Genomic DNA, 19,928 nt, shown 5'->3' with positions numbered 1-19,928 from the left:
ACTGCTCCCGGGCGCTGGTAGCGGCCGGAAGCGGGTGTTTGGTGACGGTATCCGGGCGGGAGCCGCATGGAGCGTTCAGGCTGAGGGAGAGGGGAGAGAGTCGGAGCATTGGGCCCGCAACTGGAGTGTCTGTTCCTACGGTGAGGAGGCTGAGGTCCGGCGGGGAGGGTGTCCAGGCGCTGCCACTGTCTGCCCCATGGTTTTCCTGAGGTGTTTCCCGCCCCCGGCCGAGGGAGTCCGGCTCCTGCAGCCCGAGATCGCGGCGGTTCTGGACGGCAAGGGCCTGGGCACCGGCACCTTGTACATCGCCGAAAGGTGAGAGTGGGGAGGGGAGGTTGGAAATACAGGGGGGGAGTGGGTGATAAATGCGGGGAAGGAGAGAGGGGCGAGGGAGGGAGAGAGAAGTGAGAAGGAGGGAGAAAGAAGGGGGAGAGGAAGGAGGGAAAGAGAAGGGGAGAGTCGTAGAGTGAGGAGGAGGGAGACAGGTAACGGTTTGGGGAGCGAAAGGGCGGAGGAAAAAAGGCTGAAATGGGGTGGCAGTGAGGCAGGGCACTGAGGGGACTGCAAGCAAGGAAGGGATGGGGCCAAAAAGCAGGGGTGGCAGGTAGGTGGCCACAGTGGGAAGTTCAAAGAGATTGGAGACGAGAGAGGTTCAGAGGAGAGGGAGTGGGGGAGGTTACTGGAGAAAGAGGGCTCAGTGGACTGAGATGCTTTGGACAGAATGAGATTCATGTTTTGGTTCTAGATTAAACATGGGTTAAAAAGTTTGATGTGAGCATTGTTTTTAATATTTATTCGTGGTATGCGGGAAGGGCTGACCTTGATTCATCATCTTGAGAATGGCGCTGGTCCTGTTTTTGCCTCTTGCCAGGCTGTTTCAGAGTGTTAATTGCTGAGCATGTTGGTGTGGGTCTGGAGTGTAATATAGACCAGATATACGTTGACCTGCAAGTTCCCTTCCAAGCCACATACCATCGTGACTTAGAACTTTTGGGCGGCGCAGTGGTTAGCACCGCAGCCTCACAGCGACCCGGGTTCAATTCTGGGTACTGCCTGTGTGGAGTTTGCAAGTTCTCCCTGTGTCTGCGTGGGTTTCCTCCCGGTGCTCCGGTTTCCTCCCACATGCCAAAGACTTGCAGTTGATAGGTAAATTGGCCGTTATAAATTGCCCCTAGTATAGGTAGGTGGTAGGGAAATATAGGGACAGGTAGGGATGTGGTAGGAATATGGAATTAGTGTAGGATTAGTATAAATGGGTGGTTGATGGTCGGCACAGACTCGGTGGGCCGACGGGCCTGTTTCAGTGCTGTATCTCTAAATAAATAAATAAAAATATATATCACCATTCCTTCACTGTCATTGGGTCAAAATCCTGGAACTCCCTTCCTAACAGCACTGTGGGTGTAGCTACACCACAAGGACTGCAGTGGTTCAAGAAGGCAGTTCACCACCACCTTCTCAAGGGCAGTTAGGGATGGACAATAAATGCCAGCATAGTCTGTGATGCCCACATCCCGAACAAAATTAAAAAATAGCAAGGATGGCAGGTTTCCTTCCCCAAAGAACATTAATGAACTAGTTGGGTTTTTACGACAATCCAACAGCTTCACCATCGTTTTTACTGATACCAGCTCTTGCAACTTTTTAAAAGCGAATTTAAATTCTCAGACTGCTATGGAGCCAGTCTCTGGATTCAGTTAAGCAAGAAAACTGCTGCACTATCACATTCATTTCTTGCGGCTTTGCATATTTTAAAGAAGGAAAGAAATTGAATTTAGGTAGTGCATTTCATGACCTCCCGCCTTAATCGTCTCATCAACATCTATAGTAGCTTTTGTTTGTTCACATTGTTTTGATTGGTCAGTTTAAGGGAGGCACTGTTGGTGTGTTTATCTGCTGGGCAGTGCCTGGAACATGCAGAGGCACGTGGGGTGTGTAATGTACCCGCAGCTACTAACGGTTGGCGGCGGTGGTGTCAGGAGGGGGTTGGTAGAGAACAAAAATGCAAGAACACAAGGAATAGGAGCAGAAGTAGACCATATGACCCATCGAGCCTGCTCCGCCATTCAGTACATTCATGGCTGATGTTGGGCTTCAATTCCACTTTCCTGCCCACTCCCCATATCCCTTGATTCCCTGCGAGCCAAAAATCCATCTATCCCAGCCTTAAATGTATTCAATGATGGAGCATCCACAACCCTCTGGGGTGGAGAATTCCGAAGATTCACAACCCTTTGAGTGTAGTAATTTCCCATCGCAGTTCTGAATGATTGGCCACTTATCCTGAGACTGTGTCCATGTGTTCTAGATTCCCTGACCAGCAGGAACAATCTTTCAGCTTCGACCCTATCAAGCCCTTTCAGAATCTTGTATGTCTGAATTAGATCGCCTCTCATTCTTCGAAACTCCAGAGAATATAGGCCCTCATCCCAGGGACCAATTTAGTAAATCTTTGCTGCACTGCCTCCAGTGCAAGTATATCCTTTCTTAAATGTGGAGACCAAAACTGAACCCAGTATTCCAGGTGCAGTCTCACCAAAGCCCTGTACAAAACAGCAGTGGTTCGGGGAGCTGAACAACAGCTACTCTGGCTGGAGTGATTATTTCTATGAGGGATGGCATGGGAGGGGTGGCAGAGATGATGGAATTGTTTAGTGCAGCAAAATGATGGAAGTAATTATTTGATATGACTTAGTATTTGAAAGCTATTTGTGCTAAACGTGAAAATTTGCTAGATTTGAATGAACAGGTTTTAGAAAAGCTGTCAGGTGAATTAAAAGAATACATCAGCATCGCTTCTGTAAACTATAGTCTTTACCTGCCAGAGTTTCTACACAGTCTAACTCCAATGGGCATGCCACTGCACAAACTTAGACTGAAGAAAGGAGCAGTTATAATGTTGCTACGGAACCTGAATCCTAAACAAGGACTTTGTCATGGAACAAGATTGGTAGTTAGGAAGCTATTTTCTTCAATGATGGATGCTGAAATTATAACAGGCAGATTTCAAGGAAGTAGAGTGCCTATTCCTCAAATAATATTGAGCCCATCAGATGAAAACTTGACTATAAACAAGCCACAAGGCCAAGCTCTTGATAAAATTTGTATTTATATTCCGAGGCCTGTTTTTGCACATGGACGGCTTTATGTAGCTTTTTCCAGAATGAGAAGTTTTGATTCTGTTAAAGTCTTTGGTGAAAGAATAGCTAGAAATCATGTATTTACAGCACCGCTGTTGCAATAAAGGTACAAATTTGACTGCAAATAATTTGCAGCTCTCTGCGAGTATGATAGTAAAAATCTACACTCGCATCCTGTTATGTCTTTCTTGTCAAGTTTTTGTCAAACTGTCAGCTTTAAATTGCTGTCCACATTTATAATGGAAATTGCCTGTGTAAACTGGTCACCTTCCTAATAACAGTGGTACTTTGGTGCCTCAGCTTCGAGTCTCTCAACTCCTCAGCCTGTACTGTGGAGAAATTCTTATGTTTTAGAATTGGTTGGAACATAGGAACAGGAGTAAACCATTCAGCCTCTGGAGCTTGTTCCGCCCGCCATACAATTAAAACATATGGATGATCTGAATCTTAACTCCATCCATCTACTTTGATTCTATAACGCTTCATACCCTTGCCTAACAAAATTCTATCAATCTCAGTTTTGAAATTTTCAATTGACCCCCAACCTTAAGAGCTTTGTGGGGGAGAACGTTCCATATTTTCACTATCCATTGTGTGAAGAAGTGCTTCTTGACATTGCCCCTGAACAACCTAGCTCTAATTTTAATGTTATGCCCCCTTGTTCTGGACTCCCCCATTAGGTAAAACAGTATCTATCATCTTAAACAGCTCTGTTAGATAACCCCTTAATCTGTGTTTGAGAATACAAGGCTAGTCTATGCAACCTGTTCTCATAATTTAATTCTTTTAGCCTCTATCATTCTGGTGAACTCAGCTTTCCTATTTGGCTTGGAATTTAACTACAATAATGATTTCAAATCAAAGTTTTTATATAAAATAAGGGCCGAAAGTATGGCTTTAAAATCCAGACAAAATTTATGTCTTGTCTGCCCTGGTTAAATTATTCCTGCTTGCCAAGCACCATTTCACCTGAAAACAACACTTGGTATTCAGTCCTTGTGCAAATCACCACAGATGAGCAACAGATATTTTATCTATATATTTTCATCCTTCACTTTTTTTCCTTGATGGATCAGGCACTTGACTCTGCACAGCTAGTATAGGAATAGCAGCCTGCTGCTTGACCAAGCTTGTCTGAATGGGAGTTTTTATCTGAGTCCCTTCTGAAGCCAGTGCTTTGTGTTCAACTGTGCCATTTGCCGTATCCCAGCTCCCAGCATATGCACTGCATGCATAACTGTTTTCAGCAGCTTGTTGCCAGAGGCAGAGATCTTTGATCAGCCCATTTTCAATGAAACCGGGGAGTGGGATGGTGCCTTGCTCTTGGAATCCGTGCTGACTGTATAGTTTGTTAACAATAGCTCTTGTGTGAAAGAGGGATGTTTGTTTGGTCTGAAAGCTGGATTCACATTTCTGCTATTCATAGCCTAATGCAGCTCACAGTTGATGTAACTCCGGTAAAGATCCTCAGAATGCTGGTGTGCAATCTGCAAGAGTTCCCTACAGTCTGCCGTGTCCTCAGACCTGTTTTCTATCCTTGTGTCGTAGGTCCATCAATACTAGCTGCCCCCAGCACCTCTCCTGTGTAGGCCCAGGCAGTGTGAATTAGCAGACTATTTCACCAAACCTCATCCTTGCCCACACGCGATCCCATTCCAGTTGGCGCTATTGGATAGCAGACAAGAATCGCGGTATATTTTCTTTAACCCTCCCTCCTATCCCGGGGCACCACCATCCTGGCTTTGATAAGTTAATTCACGAATCAGGCTTGAATTTGGGATGTATTTAATGGCTTTCAGAATACACAGAATAGATACATTCCAACGAGACAGAAAAATTCTAAGGGGGGGTAACCTGCCATCTTTGCTTAACTAAAAAAGTTAAAGATAGTATCAAACTTAAAGAAAAAGCATATATTTATGCAAAGATAGGTGGCAGGTAAGAAGATTGGACAGAATATAAAAAACAGCAAAGTATGAATATAAGATTGATAAGGAAGGTAAAATTAGAGTATGAGAGAAAGCTATCTAAAAATATACAGACAGACAGTAAGAGTTTCTATAGATACACAAGAGGGCAGCATAGTGGCGCAGTGGTTAGCACCGCAGCCTCACAGCTCCAGGGGTCCGGGTTCGACTCCGGGTACTGCCTGTGTGGAGTTTGCAAGTTCTCCCTGTGTCTGCGTGGGTTTTCTCCGGGTGCTCCGGTTTCCTCCCACAAGCCAAAAGACTTGCAGGTTGATAGGTAAATTGGCCATTATAAATTGTCACTAGTATAGGTAGGTGGTAGGGAAATGTAGGGACAGGTGGGGATGTTTGGTAGGAATATGGGATTAGTGTAGGATTAGTATAAATGAGTGGTTGATGTTCGGCACAGACTCGGTGGGCCGAAGGGCCTGTTTCAGTGCTGTATCTCTAATCTAAAAAAAAAGAGTTAACAAAGTGAGCGTTAGTCCTATAGAAAGTGAGTCTGGGGAATTAATGGATATATAAGGAGATGGCAGATGAATTTAACAGATATTTTGCATCGGTCTTCACTATAGAGGGTACAAGTAACATTCCAGAAATAGCTGTAAGTCAGGAAATGGAAGGGAGTGAGGAACTCAAGAAAATTACAATCACCAGGGAAGTGGTACTGAACAAATTGTTGGGGCTGTGGGCTGACAAGTCCCCGGGTCCTGATGAACTTCATCCTAGGGTGTTAAAAGAAGTGGTTAGTGAGATAGTTGATGCGTTAGTTTTAATTTTCCAAAATTCCCTAGATTCGGGGAAGGTTACATTAGATTGGAAAAGAGCATTCCTTTTTACTGCCACCCGATACTCTATTGGGTTATACTTTCAACTGGGACCCAGTGACTGACCATGCTCCACTTTAGTTGTATCATTTAAATTCAGACCAAGTTTTCTCCACATCATTTGGTGATTTTTTTTTTCTCTGAATACCCAGGACCTACCCCATAGCCAAGGCTTTGTCTTTCATCCCAGCCTGTGTGGGAATAATTCTGCATCTTTTGTACTGCATGCTGCTCTAGCACAGCTGAATGCCAGCTTTGCTTTTAAATAAACAGTTGCTTTTTACATATTTTTTTTCTTACACTTTGGTGAATGTTTTCATTGATCAAGGTGAAGGATGGTCACGCTGAGGAATGAAAGACAATTTATTCAAGGTAACTAGTGCCAACATCAAGCGCAGGTTACGTGTAAACATGCAGATACTCCACTTTAAATTCCTGAATCAGGTCAGTCAATGTGCCAGTTCCCATTGTGCTGAATATGCCTAGTTTAGTATTGAAAAGCAGAGAATTATACAGAAGCAGTGAATGTGCTGTGTGTAACCCTGCCAGTTTGGCTGTCAACCTTACTTAATGTCAGTGCAAAGTTCTGGCGCTAATGCCAATAATACATTGGTCGTTACAAGTTGGCTAAAGGGTCAGTGCGCCCAGAGTTAGACGCAAAATGACAATCATGACACTAAATGCCATGATGTGAGCAGTATATGTTTGCCTCTCCACCCAGGGTGAACCTTGATTTATAAAGTGTGTGAGGTGCAGAATAAAGTCCTTCTGTATATTCTCAGCTCCTGCATTACCACTTCTCCAAGTGAGGAATGCCACTCAGCACTGAATTGAGAGCTACTTTTGTCCTCTGGGTGCATGTCCACTCGGAATTTGATTGAGATTGTTCTGAATGTACTTGTCCCAAACACAGAAGCAGCAACTGGAACACTAATATTGATCATATTGAACAGACAGGTTGTTGAAGGTGTTTGGCGAAAATAGCTATAATTTGGGAAAATTCAGCCAAGAAATGAAGAACTTACAGCGCCTTTCACAACTCCAGGGCGTCCCAAATGTGCTCTACAGCCAATGAAGTACTTTGAAGTGTGGTCACTAGTGAAGTGTGTAGGAAACGCAACAGCCAATTCGCACACATCAAGCTTCTAAAAACTGTAAAGTGATAATGACCCAGATAATCTATTTTAATGTTGACTGAGGGCTGAACTGGCAAGAACACTAGGGTGAACTCCCCTGCCCTTCTTCGAAAACAGTTTACTTGAAAGGGCAGACGAAGCCTTGTTTTAATGTCTCATTCGAAAGACAATGCATCTGACAATGCAGCACTCCGTCAATACTGTCCACCTGGATTTTTGGGTCTCGGGTGAGTCTGAAGCCGCCACCTTCTGACTCGAGGCGCAAATGCTGCCACTGAGCCGCGGCTGTCGCCTTACAAGAGTCCAAGCAATATAAAGAGAAGGTCACTAAGTGCGTTCATCCAGAAAGCCCCATGGCTCATTGTAATACCCAGCTGTTAAATTATTCCAAGCTTTTGTTTCCACTGTTCCACCTGAGGGACACATTCCTTGTGCTGATCATTCTTCATGTAAACAACTTCTGACATTTTACCTGTTTGTACCTGTATCTACTTGTCTGGCCGTCATAGTTTAGTTTCAAATAATTTGCCATTTAGTGTTGTATGTTACCTTTTAAGACTGAAAAGCCCAAGTTTCTCCATCTTTCTTACACATTTTCCTGAAGTTAAACATCAGTTTTAGTACTCCTTTCTGAGAGGCCCCCAGGGTTTGAAAGTCTTGTGTTTCGGAGACCACAAGTTGATATGGTGGGCAGATTGTAATCTTGCTGTTGTTCATTTACTTTGCAACAGGGCTTTTTCATTAGACCAGTGAAAAGTTATATATACTTAGCCAACTGGACAGCTGTCGGCAGGAACCTGGACTGATTTTTCTTTTCTCCTCTTTCTCTGTGCAGTTGCAGCAAGCCTGACTGTTACCCCAGCTGAGGTCAGCTACTGAGCAACTGACCAGGAATCAAAACTGGGGCTCTGCATAACTCATAGCATTTACCCCCTGAGCAACCAAGGCAGCTCAGCTAGGTTGAACAAAGTCCATGAGGTGTTACACAAGGGATGGTGTCTGGTGTCAGCTACCTGATCCTACTTTTTTGTTGGTGATTCTGGACAGAAAAACGTTTTCACACTTTACACAACAACATTTTTACCCTTATTCTATCACAGAACAGTACAGCACAGAAGGAGGCTATTCAGCCCATTGAGTTTGCGCCAGCTCTTTCGAAGAGGAATTGAATTAGTTTCCACTCATTCTTACCCCTGTATCTGTGCAATTTTTTTTCTCCAAGTATTTATCCAATTTCCTTTTGAAGGCTCTGATTGAATCTGTATCCACCAGCCTATCAGAGAGTGTATTCCAAATCATAAGCATTCGTCATGTGAAAACGTCTTTCCTGATGTCGCGTCTGGTTCTTTTGCCAGTCACTTTAAATCTGAGCCCTCTGGTTATCAACCCTTCAGCCATTGGAAACAATTTCTCTTTATTTACTCTATTGAAACCCTTCATGATTTTAAACACTTGTATCAAATCTCCTCTTAGCCTCCTCTGCTTTAAGGAGAGCCCCAGCTTCTCCAGTCTATCCCCACAACTGTAATCTCTCATCTCTAGAACCATTCTAGTAAATCTCTTCTGTAACTTCAAATTCTTCATGTCCTAATGTGGGAAAGGTTGCAACTACTTTATCAAAAGAGGACTGAAAGTCTTGCACCCTTGCACCAATGGATAGAAATTAATAGCGCCATTTGACTGAGTGAAACTGAAGCTATTGCAACATCAGCATTCATAGCAAAGCATGGACATTCTATATGCCACCGAGGACTGCTGTAAAAGGAGCATTATGTTAAGCAGCCACGGTGAAGGGCAAAGCTGTATCATTAAGGACACCAACAAGGTTGTAAAGGGTGGGAGAGAAGACTGAATAAGTCAGGAAGTGATGATTATGCATTGTCCAGCTTGAGTTTCAAACAGCTGTAGATTGTAAAACCAATGGCAGTAAGGGTTCACGGGGCTGGGGAAGAATGAGTTTGAATAGGACACAGTGCAATGAATCTTGACCAGTTCAGGCAAGAGGTCTCTTGTTTTACTACCTTAGCAAAACAAAAATTCTATCTCAACAGTCCTAAGATATTTCTCTTGCTTTTACACTGGAGTCCAGGGTCAATGATTACAAATTGAGTTGAACTTCCTCCTAGCTATAATTTTATCCTTTTGTCCCACCTTTAGTACTATATTCTCCCTTTTTGAATGGTACAAGGTGGGGGGAGTGCATTGGATGTCACAGTGTGAACATCACCAGTAAATAGAAAAACTTGCATTTATGCAGCACCTTTCATGACCACTGGATGTCTCAAGGTGCTTTACAGCCAATTAAGTACTTTTGGAGTGTAGTCACTGTAATGTAGGAAACGTGGTAACCAATTTGCGCACAGCAAGCTCCCACAACCAGCAATGTTTCCCAGCATAATCTGTTTTTGTGATGTTGCTTGAGGGATAAATATTGGCTAGAACACCGGAGATAACTTCCCTGCACTTTGAAATAGTTCCACGGGATCTTTTACGTCAACCTGAGAGGGCAGATAGGGTCTCTGTTTAACATCTCATCTGAAAGCACCTCCGACAGTGCAGTGTGTATTGTGTTTCGCCAGTGTATGGTGCTGTATGTGTTAACTTGTGAGTAGCTGCCTTTTTAGGACAGATTATTGATTTTCCGATCTCATAGTTCTGGAGAAAATGATGACAAGAACACTGGTTATAGCCTCGCAATAAAAATACAGCTTGACTTACTGAATCCCTGTAAAGACTGGCACTGGCTTTGAGCATTTTGCTAGATCCTCTGTACTTCACTGTGTAGTTTAACTGATTATCTGTGGTACCGGGTAACTTCAGAAATAACAAGGACCATATTTCAGAACTTTTTTTAATTGTTTGCAAGCCATTTCTTACTTTAAAATTCTTCTTTGTTCTGATTTTCAGCCGACTATCTTGGTTTGATGGATCAGGGATGGGATTCTCCTTGGAATATCCGACCATCAGTTTACATGCTGTGTCCCGAGATGCCACTGTTTATCCACAGGAGCACTTGTATGTGATGGTGAATGCCAAGCTAGGAGGTGAGACTTGTGCCTTTCCTTCCCTTTTTTCTAACTGTGGGGGGTGGGGAGGTGTGTGGCAGTGGCTTCCTGTTTTTGCTCTCCTCCCCTTGTCTCTGAAGCAACTACTTTTTATGGAGTTAGGGGGCATCCCTCCAGTACCTCTCCCAAGTGGCTGACTTCCACACAGTTTTGACAGTGACTGTTAGACTATGGGAGCATCGCAGCTTAACCCGATCATCTTTTCCCCTGCTATCCAGACAATTCATAGTGTACTTCAGGCAGGAAGAAGCCTTCAGTCCATCTACCCAGCAGGATCCAATCTGTGACCTAACATAGTCATTTATGGCACAGAAGGAGGCCATTCAGCCCATCGAGCCCATGCCGGATCTCCATGGAGCAATGCAGTCAGTCCCACTCCCCGGCTCAATCCCTGTAGTCCTGCAAGTCTAATTCTCTCAGGTGGCCATCCAACTTTCTCTTGAAATCATTGATTGTCTCCGCTTGCACTACCCTTGTGGACAGCAAGCTCCAGGTCATTACCACCTGCTGTGTTAAAAAAAAAAGTGTTCCCTCATATTCCCCCTGCATCTTTTGCCCAGAACATTTTATCTGTGTCCCCTAGTCCTTGTACCATTTGTTAATGGGAACAGTTTTTCCTTGTCTAACTTATCTAAGCCTGACATAATCTTGTACATTTCTACTAAATCTCCCCTCAATGTCCTTTGTTCTAAGGAAAACAAACCCAACTTTTCCAACCTAACCTTGTAACTAAAGTTCTCCATCCCTGGAACCATTCTTGTAAATCTCCTCTGCACTATCTCAAGAACCTTAACGTCCTTCCTGAAGTGTGGTGACCAGAATTGAACGCAATACTCCACTTGGGGCCTACCCAGAGCTTAATAAAGGTTCAGCATAACTTCCCTGCTTTTGTACTGAATGCCTCTATGAAGCCCAAGATCCCATATGCTTTATTAATCACTCTTAATATGTCCTGCCACCTTCAAAGATGTATGCACATATAATCCCAGGTCCCTCTTCCTGCACACCCTTTAGAACTGTGCCATTAAGTATATTGCCTCTCCCTATTCTGTCTGTCAAAATGCATCACCTCACACTTGTCAGTATTAACTACCTTTCTGCCTATCCTGGTTGCCTATCTACGTCGTTGCATGATATTTCTGCTCAAGTAAAAACAATATGTTTGCACGCAGCAGAGGAATGTAAAGAAGCAAATATGGATGAAAAGGCACCTGACGGAGAGGAGGCAGAGGAAGATGATGATGACACCGATCAAATCACAGAGGTTCGATTTGTGCCGGTGGATAAAACAGCCTGTGAGTAATAGTCTGCATTTGATCTTAGCAGGTACCTCGTGTTCATCACTCTGTGTGGAGCAGAGCTCCTGACATGACTGCAAAATATTCTTCAGTTTGAACCAGCCCTTCCGCACCTCCACCCTACTGTAGTGGCAAACCTTAGCTTCGCATTACCTTTCTCAATATACTTTTTTCATCATGTTTACTGTTTTAAATATCTTCAGCCCATTTCTTTACCGGAGTACTGTAAATTAATCCCTCCTCTTATTCTTTCATGGGATGTGGGCTTCATTGGCAAGGCCATCATTTGATACCCAGCCTTAATTGCCCTTGACAAGGTATCTAAGTGACTTGCTAGGCCATTTCAGAGGACAGTTAAAAGTTACATGTAGGGCAGACCAGGTAAGGGCAGCAAATTTCCTTCTCTAAAGGACATTAGTGAACCAGGTGGGTTCAATGATAGTTTCAGTAATGGTGCCATGAAACCAGCTTTCAGTTTCAGATTTTTAATGAATTGAATTTTTTGTTTTTTCTGCTATCCTCTCTTCCCCAATCCCATTCCTCTGCTTCAAATAGTTAAAGCTTATTCCTTGTTCCTTAAATGATGTAGCGGTATCTGTCTTAACCAGTAGCTGTGGCAAAGCATTCTGCGCTTCAATCCTCTGCATAAAATAAATTTCTACTAATTCTCCTTCCCTTGGGCGACCATTTTAAGTTGATGTTCCCTTGTCACTGACTCCTCAACCAGAGAAAATAGTGAGCATAGTTTTATCTACTTTAAAAAAAAGTCTATTGCAAAGAATTTGCATTTACAGATCACATTTCATATCCTCAAGCTGTCCCAGAGTTTTTCACAGCCAAATACTTTTTAAGTGTCATCGCTACCATTAACCAGGCAAAGGCAGCAGCCACTAAAAGCAATGAGCTAAATAACCAGATTGTCTGTTTTTAGGTGTTGGTTAAGGGATAAACGTTGGGCAGGAAGCCAGGGGTATGCCTCTGCTCTTTGAATGGTGTCGGATCTTTTACATGCGAACATACGAATTAGGAGCAGGAGTAGGCCACTCGGCCCTTCGAGCCTGCTCCGCCATTCATAAGTTTATGGCTGAACTGATTACTCCACATTACCACCTACCCCGATAACCTTCCACCCCCTTGCTTATCAAGAATCTATCTACTCTGCCTTAAAAATATTCAAAGACTCTGCTTCCACTGCCTTTTGAGGACGAGAATTCCAAAGATGACCCTGAGAGAAAAAATTTCTCTTCATCTCTGGGTCACCCCTTATTTTTAAACACTGACCCTGGTTCTAGATTCTCCCACAAGGGGAAACATCCTTTCCACATCCACCCTGTCAAGATCCCTCAGGATCTTATGTGTTTCAATCAAGTCGCCTCTTACTCTTCTAAATTCCAGCGGATTCAAACCTAGCCTGTCCACTCTTTCCTCGTAAGACAGCCCGTCCATTCCAGGTATTCGTCTGGTAAATCTTTTCTGTACTGCCTCCAATGCCCACCTGAGAGGGCAGACAGTACCTCTGTTTAATGTCTCATCAAAATGCAGCATCCCTGACAGTGCAGTGCTCCTTCTGTACTGCCCTGGGATTGTCAGCCTCGGTTATGTGCTTGAGTCTCTGGAATGGGACTCGAACTCAACCTTTGGCCTTGGAGGCGAGAGTGCTACTCACTGAGCTACAGCTTCTTGGAGTGGAGTGAGGGGGTGTCCTGGTATCTGAAGTTCCTCCTCATAACTCTGTTTTCCCATTTCTGGTGTCATTATAATGTGTGGCTTTTGCAGTAATTGAAGGAGCCCTCTGGCTATTTGTTGCGATTGTGGCCACTGGCCCCAATTTGCTTGACTTGGGGTTTAGCTACGAGCAGCAGATTGTCCAGAACAATAGATTGCCTTAGTATTCTAGACTGGTTAATTCTGTTCTTTTTCAAGTCTGTTGGTTGGGCATTTTACTCTGTAGTGTTTGAGAAAACAGAATGTCATTGCTGTTCTCAGAGCATGATTAACTGTGAGACTACTGTAACTTTGTCATGGTTCTGCAGTTTTTTCCGGAATATACGGTTTGCCTTTAAGGTTTGCAGAGGATCAGTATTGCTTTAAGAGCCGGCAAGCCCTAGGAGTAATAGGAAGATGCATTTCCGTTGCCTTAGAAACAGCCATTTGGAGACTGCGATTCAAAGGGTGCATTCTCGTTACCATAGAAACAGCCACTGGGAGTGAGTCTCATGTGATACAGTAGTTACAATTCAGTTTTGAACTGGCTGTTAGTTGAAGACAGAGGACACAGACTGCTGTGGTGTTCAGACACCTGAAAAAGAACTCTCAACCATTTAAACTGAAGGAATAGGATTTTAGTCTGTTTTATTATCCCGCAAAATTCGAAGAAAAAGTCAAGCCAAGACCGAGATCTCTGGTAATTTAAACTGAAGGAAGGGAAGTTAGACTGTGACAATCTTTTATCCCTCAAAAACTCTAAAGTCAGATTAATTCTGTTGAAAGTGTTTGCAAGTCGTTAACTCTTGAAGTTCACTGGAGGAGAGCAACCTCCTGTGAGGACTTTGAGCAACCTCCTGTGAGGACTTTGAGCAACCTCCTGTGAGGACTTTGAGCAACCTCCTGTGAGGACTTTGAGCAACCTCCTGTGAGGACTTTGAGCAACATTGGACTGTAAATTTTCACGGACTTCAGTTTTTTCTATTTTTAAATGTTGTTTATATCTTCATAGTTTTTAAGAATTTAGTTCTTCTAATTAAAGAGTTAATTCATTGATTTAAAGACATCTGGTTTGGTTAGCCTCATTTGGGGGTAGATGGTACAATTTATTTATTTATTTAGAGATACAGCACTGAAACAGGCCCTTCGGCCCACCAAGTCTGTGCCGACCATCAACCACCCATTTATACTAATCCTACACTAATCCCATATCCCTACCACATCCCCACCTTCCCTACCAATACTAGGGACAATTTATAATGGCCAATTTACCTATCAACCTGGAAGTCTTTGGCTGTGGGAGGAAACCGGAGCACCCGGCGAAAACCCACACGGTCACAGGGAGAATTTGCAAACTCCGCACAGGCAGTACCCAGAATTGAACCCAGGTCGCTGGAGCTGTGAGGCTGCGGTGCTAACCACTGCGCCGCCCAATTTAGTTGGGTCTTTCCTTAATTTGGAAAGTTTTAAATGATATGTTAGCCGATCTGTGGAGTGATGGGATTGAATTAACAGTGCGCTGGTCCCACCACAATCAGAATGTTATATTTTGTTTGGGGGGCTTTGACAGGAGCGGTCGGTCATAAAACTATGTATTATGTAACACTATTGAATTGTGTGCAGGGCTGTCGGAAAATAAAACTTGGTTAACATGGAGGCTTTTAGGTTTGTGGTTCACCTCCACAAAGATTAACTTTATTTCATCCTGCCCATTCTATTATATATATGACTAACCGCCACCACCTCTTTTACCACCCCCCCCCCCACCTCTCACTTCAGTGCAGCACTGAGGAAATCTATTGGAATTGCAGTATTTTGAATGAGCCACTAAACCATACTCTGATCTTCCCTCATAAATGATCCCATGTAACTATTTTGAAGACGAGCTGGGGAGCATTTATCCCATAAACTCATTACTAAAACAGATTATCTAGTCATCTAGTTGCTGGAACTTGCTGTGCGCAAATTAGCTACCGCATTTCCTGCATTACAAAAGTGACTACGCATCAAAAGTAATTAATTGGCTGTAAAGCACGTTGGGACGTCGTGAGATGATGAAAGGCGCTATATAAGTGCAAGTTCTTTCTTTAACTGTTCTTTGCAGTGGAGCCGATGTTTACAGCGATGTGTGACTGCCAGGCCCTGCACCCTGACCCGGATGACACTGACTCGGAGAATGATTTTGAGGAAGACGACGAAGAGGGAGAGGAGTACGATGTGGAGGCACATGGTCAGTACAGTCTTTTTCAAGTAGATTCTATATATTATATCTATCTCACCAAAAAGTAAAAACTATAATTTGCACTGACACGTCATTTTCTTGTGCTTAAAGGCCAGAAATCTGTGAGGGTGCTACTTATCATACAGTCTTGCCTCAACTTTATGGGTCAGCGCTCTTATTACTGAAGTCTGTGGTTTGGGCCTTCATTTGCTGAGATTTTTAAAAGCTTCTGCAGTTAAACTTTGGACATTGAATGTGACCCGCATTACAGTCCCATTATGCAGTGTACGTGCTTAGAATGCATGGTCCATTGGGGCAGTGAACATCACTGAGTGGCTGGGTTACTTTCACGGCATATGGTTGCCCACTCTGCCACTGTCAGCCATGGCTCAGTGAGTAGCCCTCTCGCCTCTGCGTCATAAGATTGGTGGGTTCAAGTCCCTTTCCAGGACTTGAGCACAAAAAGATTTAGGCTGACTTCAGTGCAGTACTGAGAAAGTGTTCCACTGTTCGAGGTGCTGTCTTTCGGATGAGACGTGAAACCGAGGGCCCGTCTGCCCCCTCAGGTGGACTTAAAAGATCCTACAGTACTATGTCCTGGCCAATATTTATCCCTCAATCAACATCACATTGCTGTTTGTGGAAGCTTGCTGTGCACAAATTGGTTGCCACGTTTCCTACATGACAAGAGTGACTACACTTCAAAAGTATTTTATTGGCTGTAAAGCATTATATAATGCAAGTTATTTTGTCTGCAATCAGGGCCTTGACTATTCTCCTCTTAGGCTACAGCAGAGTGCTGTCCATGGACTGCTGGTGAAATTCCAGCCAGCTATGGGCAGTGGGTAGGAACAAGGGCACTTCATTATGAAGAATGTCCCCGGTTCAGTTTCCGAGGAATATTGACTCTTGACATAACTCTTGGACAAAGCTTACAAGTTTGGATGAGTTGGTCAGTAGGACCTCCTCAGTGAGTAAGTGTATCTCTTAGCGTGGTACTGAGTCATTCAGAACATGCTGGTACCAGATTCAGATGCCTGGTCTGTGCTGAGTTAGCTGACCTCTGCGAGGGAGATGGTGAGATAACTGCAGTTGGCCTCTTAGCTCCTCAACTGAAGCAGAAAGTGCTGGAAATACACATCTCACACTGTAACGAATAACCAGAAGTTAATGTTTTGGAGGGGTACACTGAAAAGTGAAAGATAAGCATGCATAAACATAGATGGGGGAGAAAAAGCTCCCGTCATGGAGAGGGTTGACCTGTAAACTGTTGGGCGATGTGTCTTAACCCTCTGCGTCTTTTTTCCCATCTTGTTTCTGTTTATAGTCACAGTTGCTTTTTTGTTGGTCTTTAATTGTCTGATGTTTGAGCATAATGAGTATCCACTTTTGGTTGAGTTCAGCCAAAACCCAATTGAGGAAGGAATCACAAGCTGCAAGGCACAAAACAAACAATTGTCTGAGAGCAAGTGGATTATGTCGTGAACTATTGACTTTGCTTTCAAACTCTGCAGATTATTATGCAGTTGAGGAGATTTTTTTTTCTTCTTTCCCCCAGACAGGATGCCTGGCTTTAGCTCCCTTCCCTCAACCCAGTATTGAAAGATTGCTGGCAGTTTGGGTCCAGCTGTGTGAATGCGAGCAGCATTCTTAATGAGTATTGAATTGGAGCACAGCCTTCGAACAATCTCCTCAGTTTTCCAGAATGTGGTGTTCTGAATATTACAGGAAGGAAAGTAGCCAATTGTTAAGCAATGCAGGTGTTTACAAATCCCGTATGACGTTTTGGAGGTGTTTTAAGGTCTTTTCCAGTGAACCACTTGAGTTCTCGTGCATCATCTGTGCTCAGAGAGGCAGCACGGCCTGTGTTCTAAAACCAACACCCTGGAGCTAGCTGAGCAGCCCAAGATGAGTGTCTGCATGCTGTGATGGTGCTTCATTGCTGAGCAATCAGACTTGCTAGAATTTGAGGATGGTGGGTCAGAGAAGCAGGGGAGGTAGCAATAGCTGTGGGACATGGGTTAGAACCCCTTGAGCTCATTTGGAACAGCAAGGTTGTTTTTAAAAGCATTCAGGGTAGGTTGATTTTACTTAACGCTCATTTTTTTTTTCAATGTGTTGACGAAAAAAGCTAGATTGCAGCACCTGTCAATTTACAGAAGTGTAGTTCCCTCTTTAGAAGAATGCTATTAGCAGCAGTATTTATCTCTCATCCACTTTCTTTTTTAAACGAAAACTGCTATCCATCAATGGTTGTAAATTAAGCTCCTGAATGACAGTTCCAACCCATCAAAAATGTGTCATTTAATCCATTGTCAGTGAAAGCAAACACTTGCATATTTATCCAGAATATTAAACAGATGAAGTTAGAATTCAGGATCGAGTAGGCCTGTCAAAGAAGCAAGCTTAATGGGCTAATTGGCCTTTTCTTACTCCATGCCTGCTTATATTTGTATTGGCCCAAGAATATTACCAGTTTGCTGTGTTGCTATTGCAGAATTGCTGTTAAGAAGAAAGGGCTTTAAGATCTTCACTGACCTATTTGAGAAGAGTCTCTGTTGGCATTTCGTGACATTTTCCAAATTTTCCGTATTTTTAGATCTACAGCCTTGCAATGTGACTTAACATACATAGAATGAGTCTTTGAAGCTTTCTCCGTTCACTTTAAGGGCAGCTGTGTTATCAGTTGACTAACTCGGTATATTACAGGAATTAAACGAAAAGGCTTTAACATTGTGTGATTCACTTCTTGTGCACTGCTTTTACTTCATGGCCTCAAGCTGACACTTGCAACACTTGCCAGTGTTTGCAAGATTATTACCCGTGAGCAAGGCTATTTGGCCCATCTTGGCTCGTCCATCTAGAATTATCCTAAAATTCTGCCACCCTCTTCCTATTTCCGTTTTGCAGCAACTAATTGATTCTTGAGTTTTTTCTATCTGAGGGTGGATTCCATGTGTTGGAACTTTTTTCCATGAAGTTCTGATAACAGCCTGAATATACTTATTACAAGTTTAAAACTGCATGCCCTTGGTCCTGTTCCTGCAATTTAATTTAGAATAATCTTCCCTGGTTTACCTTTTCTGTGCTATTTAAAGTCTTGTATGGCTCTAAGATTACCTCTCGGGCAATGTTCTCCCTAACTTTTGTTCGCTGTGCGCGGCCTGCTTGTACTGCACGGTCCCTTTTAAGATTACCACGCGGCCATCCATGAGCGCATGTTAAAGAGAATGTTGCTTGTGCTTGGCTTGTTTGTTCCCTGCATGGCACTGTCCTGTGCATGTCAGCGCACCTGCACAACTTAGAGGGAACTTAGGAGTTGGCTTGAGTGCTTCTGTTCAAGGCTGCAATGCCAAAGCTTTTCTGGTCCTTTTCCTCCTTAGTCCCTCTGTGACTGAGGATGATCTTTGTACCTCTTTGCACTGCCTCCAATGCCTGACTGTCTTGTTGAGGAGAACTGTGTCAGGTGCTTTAAGTGTAGTCTGACCAGAGGACTGTGCAGTTTGATCGTAACTTCCTTTGATTTTGTCATCTGTTTTGGCTGTCAATCAGCATTCTGTTGGCTTTGCTGGTCGCTCCAAATGCTCCCTCCAGCAACAATCAAAACTTTGAATATTCTAATTCTGTGATTATCGTGCTGTGTTTTTTTTTTACAATTTAAGCAGAGATGAAAATTGCATTAATCAGTCATTATACTTTGCTGAGATTCTAGTGATAGCAGTGGTGTTTTGCTTTTGGATATTCAATTTCACCACAGGGTGGCAATGTTTGAACAGAAATTGCTATTCTATGACACTTGTTTCCCCAGTATAAATTTCCTGACCTTTCTACCGTTTGGGGGAGTTAATGTAACGCTACTGATGGATTATGCATCTTATTTGCACTGGTTCACAACATTGTTTAAAAGGCTGGCTTTAACTCCAGTAAATTCACAGATTTAAGCTAATTGCCAAAAGAAGCAGAGGGGAGATGCGAATTTACTCAGCGATTTGTAATCATCTGCAATTCAATGCCCAAAAGAATTGTGAAAGATTCAAAAGTAACTTTCAAAAGGGAAGCAAAAAGAAAATATTTATCAGGCTTTGGGGAAAAAGTATGGGAATAGGACTAATCGGATAGTTCTTTCAAAGAGCTGGTACAGACACAAGGGCCGAATGGCCACCTACACTGCAAGTTTCTATATAAGATGGATAGTGATTGTTTCAGCTGGTTTCAGAAGTTTAAGTTGATTGCAGACAGAATTAACAGGGCGATTAGAAATACATTTCTCTACACAGTGGTTTAAATGTGTAATTCTCTGCCACAAATAATGGTTGAAACTAAGACTGGCAGTGCTTCTATGCCTAATTGACAGCTGGCAGTTTGTGCCTAAGCTGTCTGGAGTTGGATATGTGGGGCATGTCCCCGTGGAGCAAGAATGTGCTCTGCATGTTGGACAAACTGCCTGTGTTGCTTGGTCTGGAGATGGCCGGTTTCTGCAAGGGTTGAATGTGTGATTGCACATTGTTGGGAAAGTCCCTTTATTTAAGGAGTGTGCTGAACTTTTGGGCTTCTGGTCTGTTGAGCACGT

General features: G+C 43.3%; 1 protein-coding gene across 3 annotated transcripts in view; it reads left to right on the top strand.

The window, feature by feature from the left end:
• Positions 1-19,928, top strand: part of clns1a (chloride channel, nucleotide-sensitive, 1A) — a 31,093-nt gene continuing 11,165 nt past the window's right edge. The window contains exons 1-4 of one of the 3 annotated variants that reach the window (XM_068033129.1): positions 1-315; positions 9,978-10,114; positions 11,311-11,430; positions 15,242-15,367. In XM_068033129.1, the coding sequence (XP_067889230.1) occupies positions 197-315; positions 9,978-10,114; positions 11,311-11,430; positions 15,242-15,367 (502 nt within the window). In that variant the 5' untranslated portion in view covers positions 1-196. Of the gene's footprint in view, positions 316-9,977; positions 10,115-11,307; positions 11,431-15,241; positions 15,368-19,928 lie in introns of all 3 variants that reach the window. The other 2 variants (XM_068033130.1, XM_068033128.1) reach the window with 2 other exon arrangements.

This window comes from Heterodontus francisci, chromosome 6 (assembly GCF_036365525.1).
Source record: "Heterodontus francisci isolate sHetFra1 chromosome 6, sHetFra1.hap1, whole genome shotgun sequence".
NCBI classification, from domain to species: Eukaryota; Metazoa; Chordata; class Chondrichthyes; order Heterodontiformes; family Heterodontidae; genus Heterodontus; species Heterodontus francisci.
This window is presented reverse-complemented; position numbering and strand designations above follow the sequence as displayed.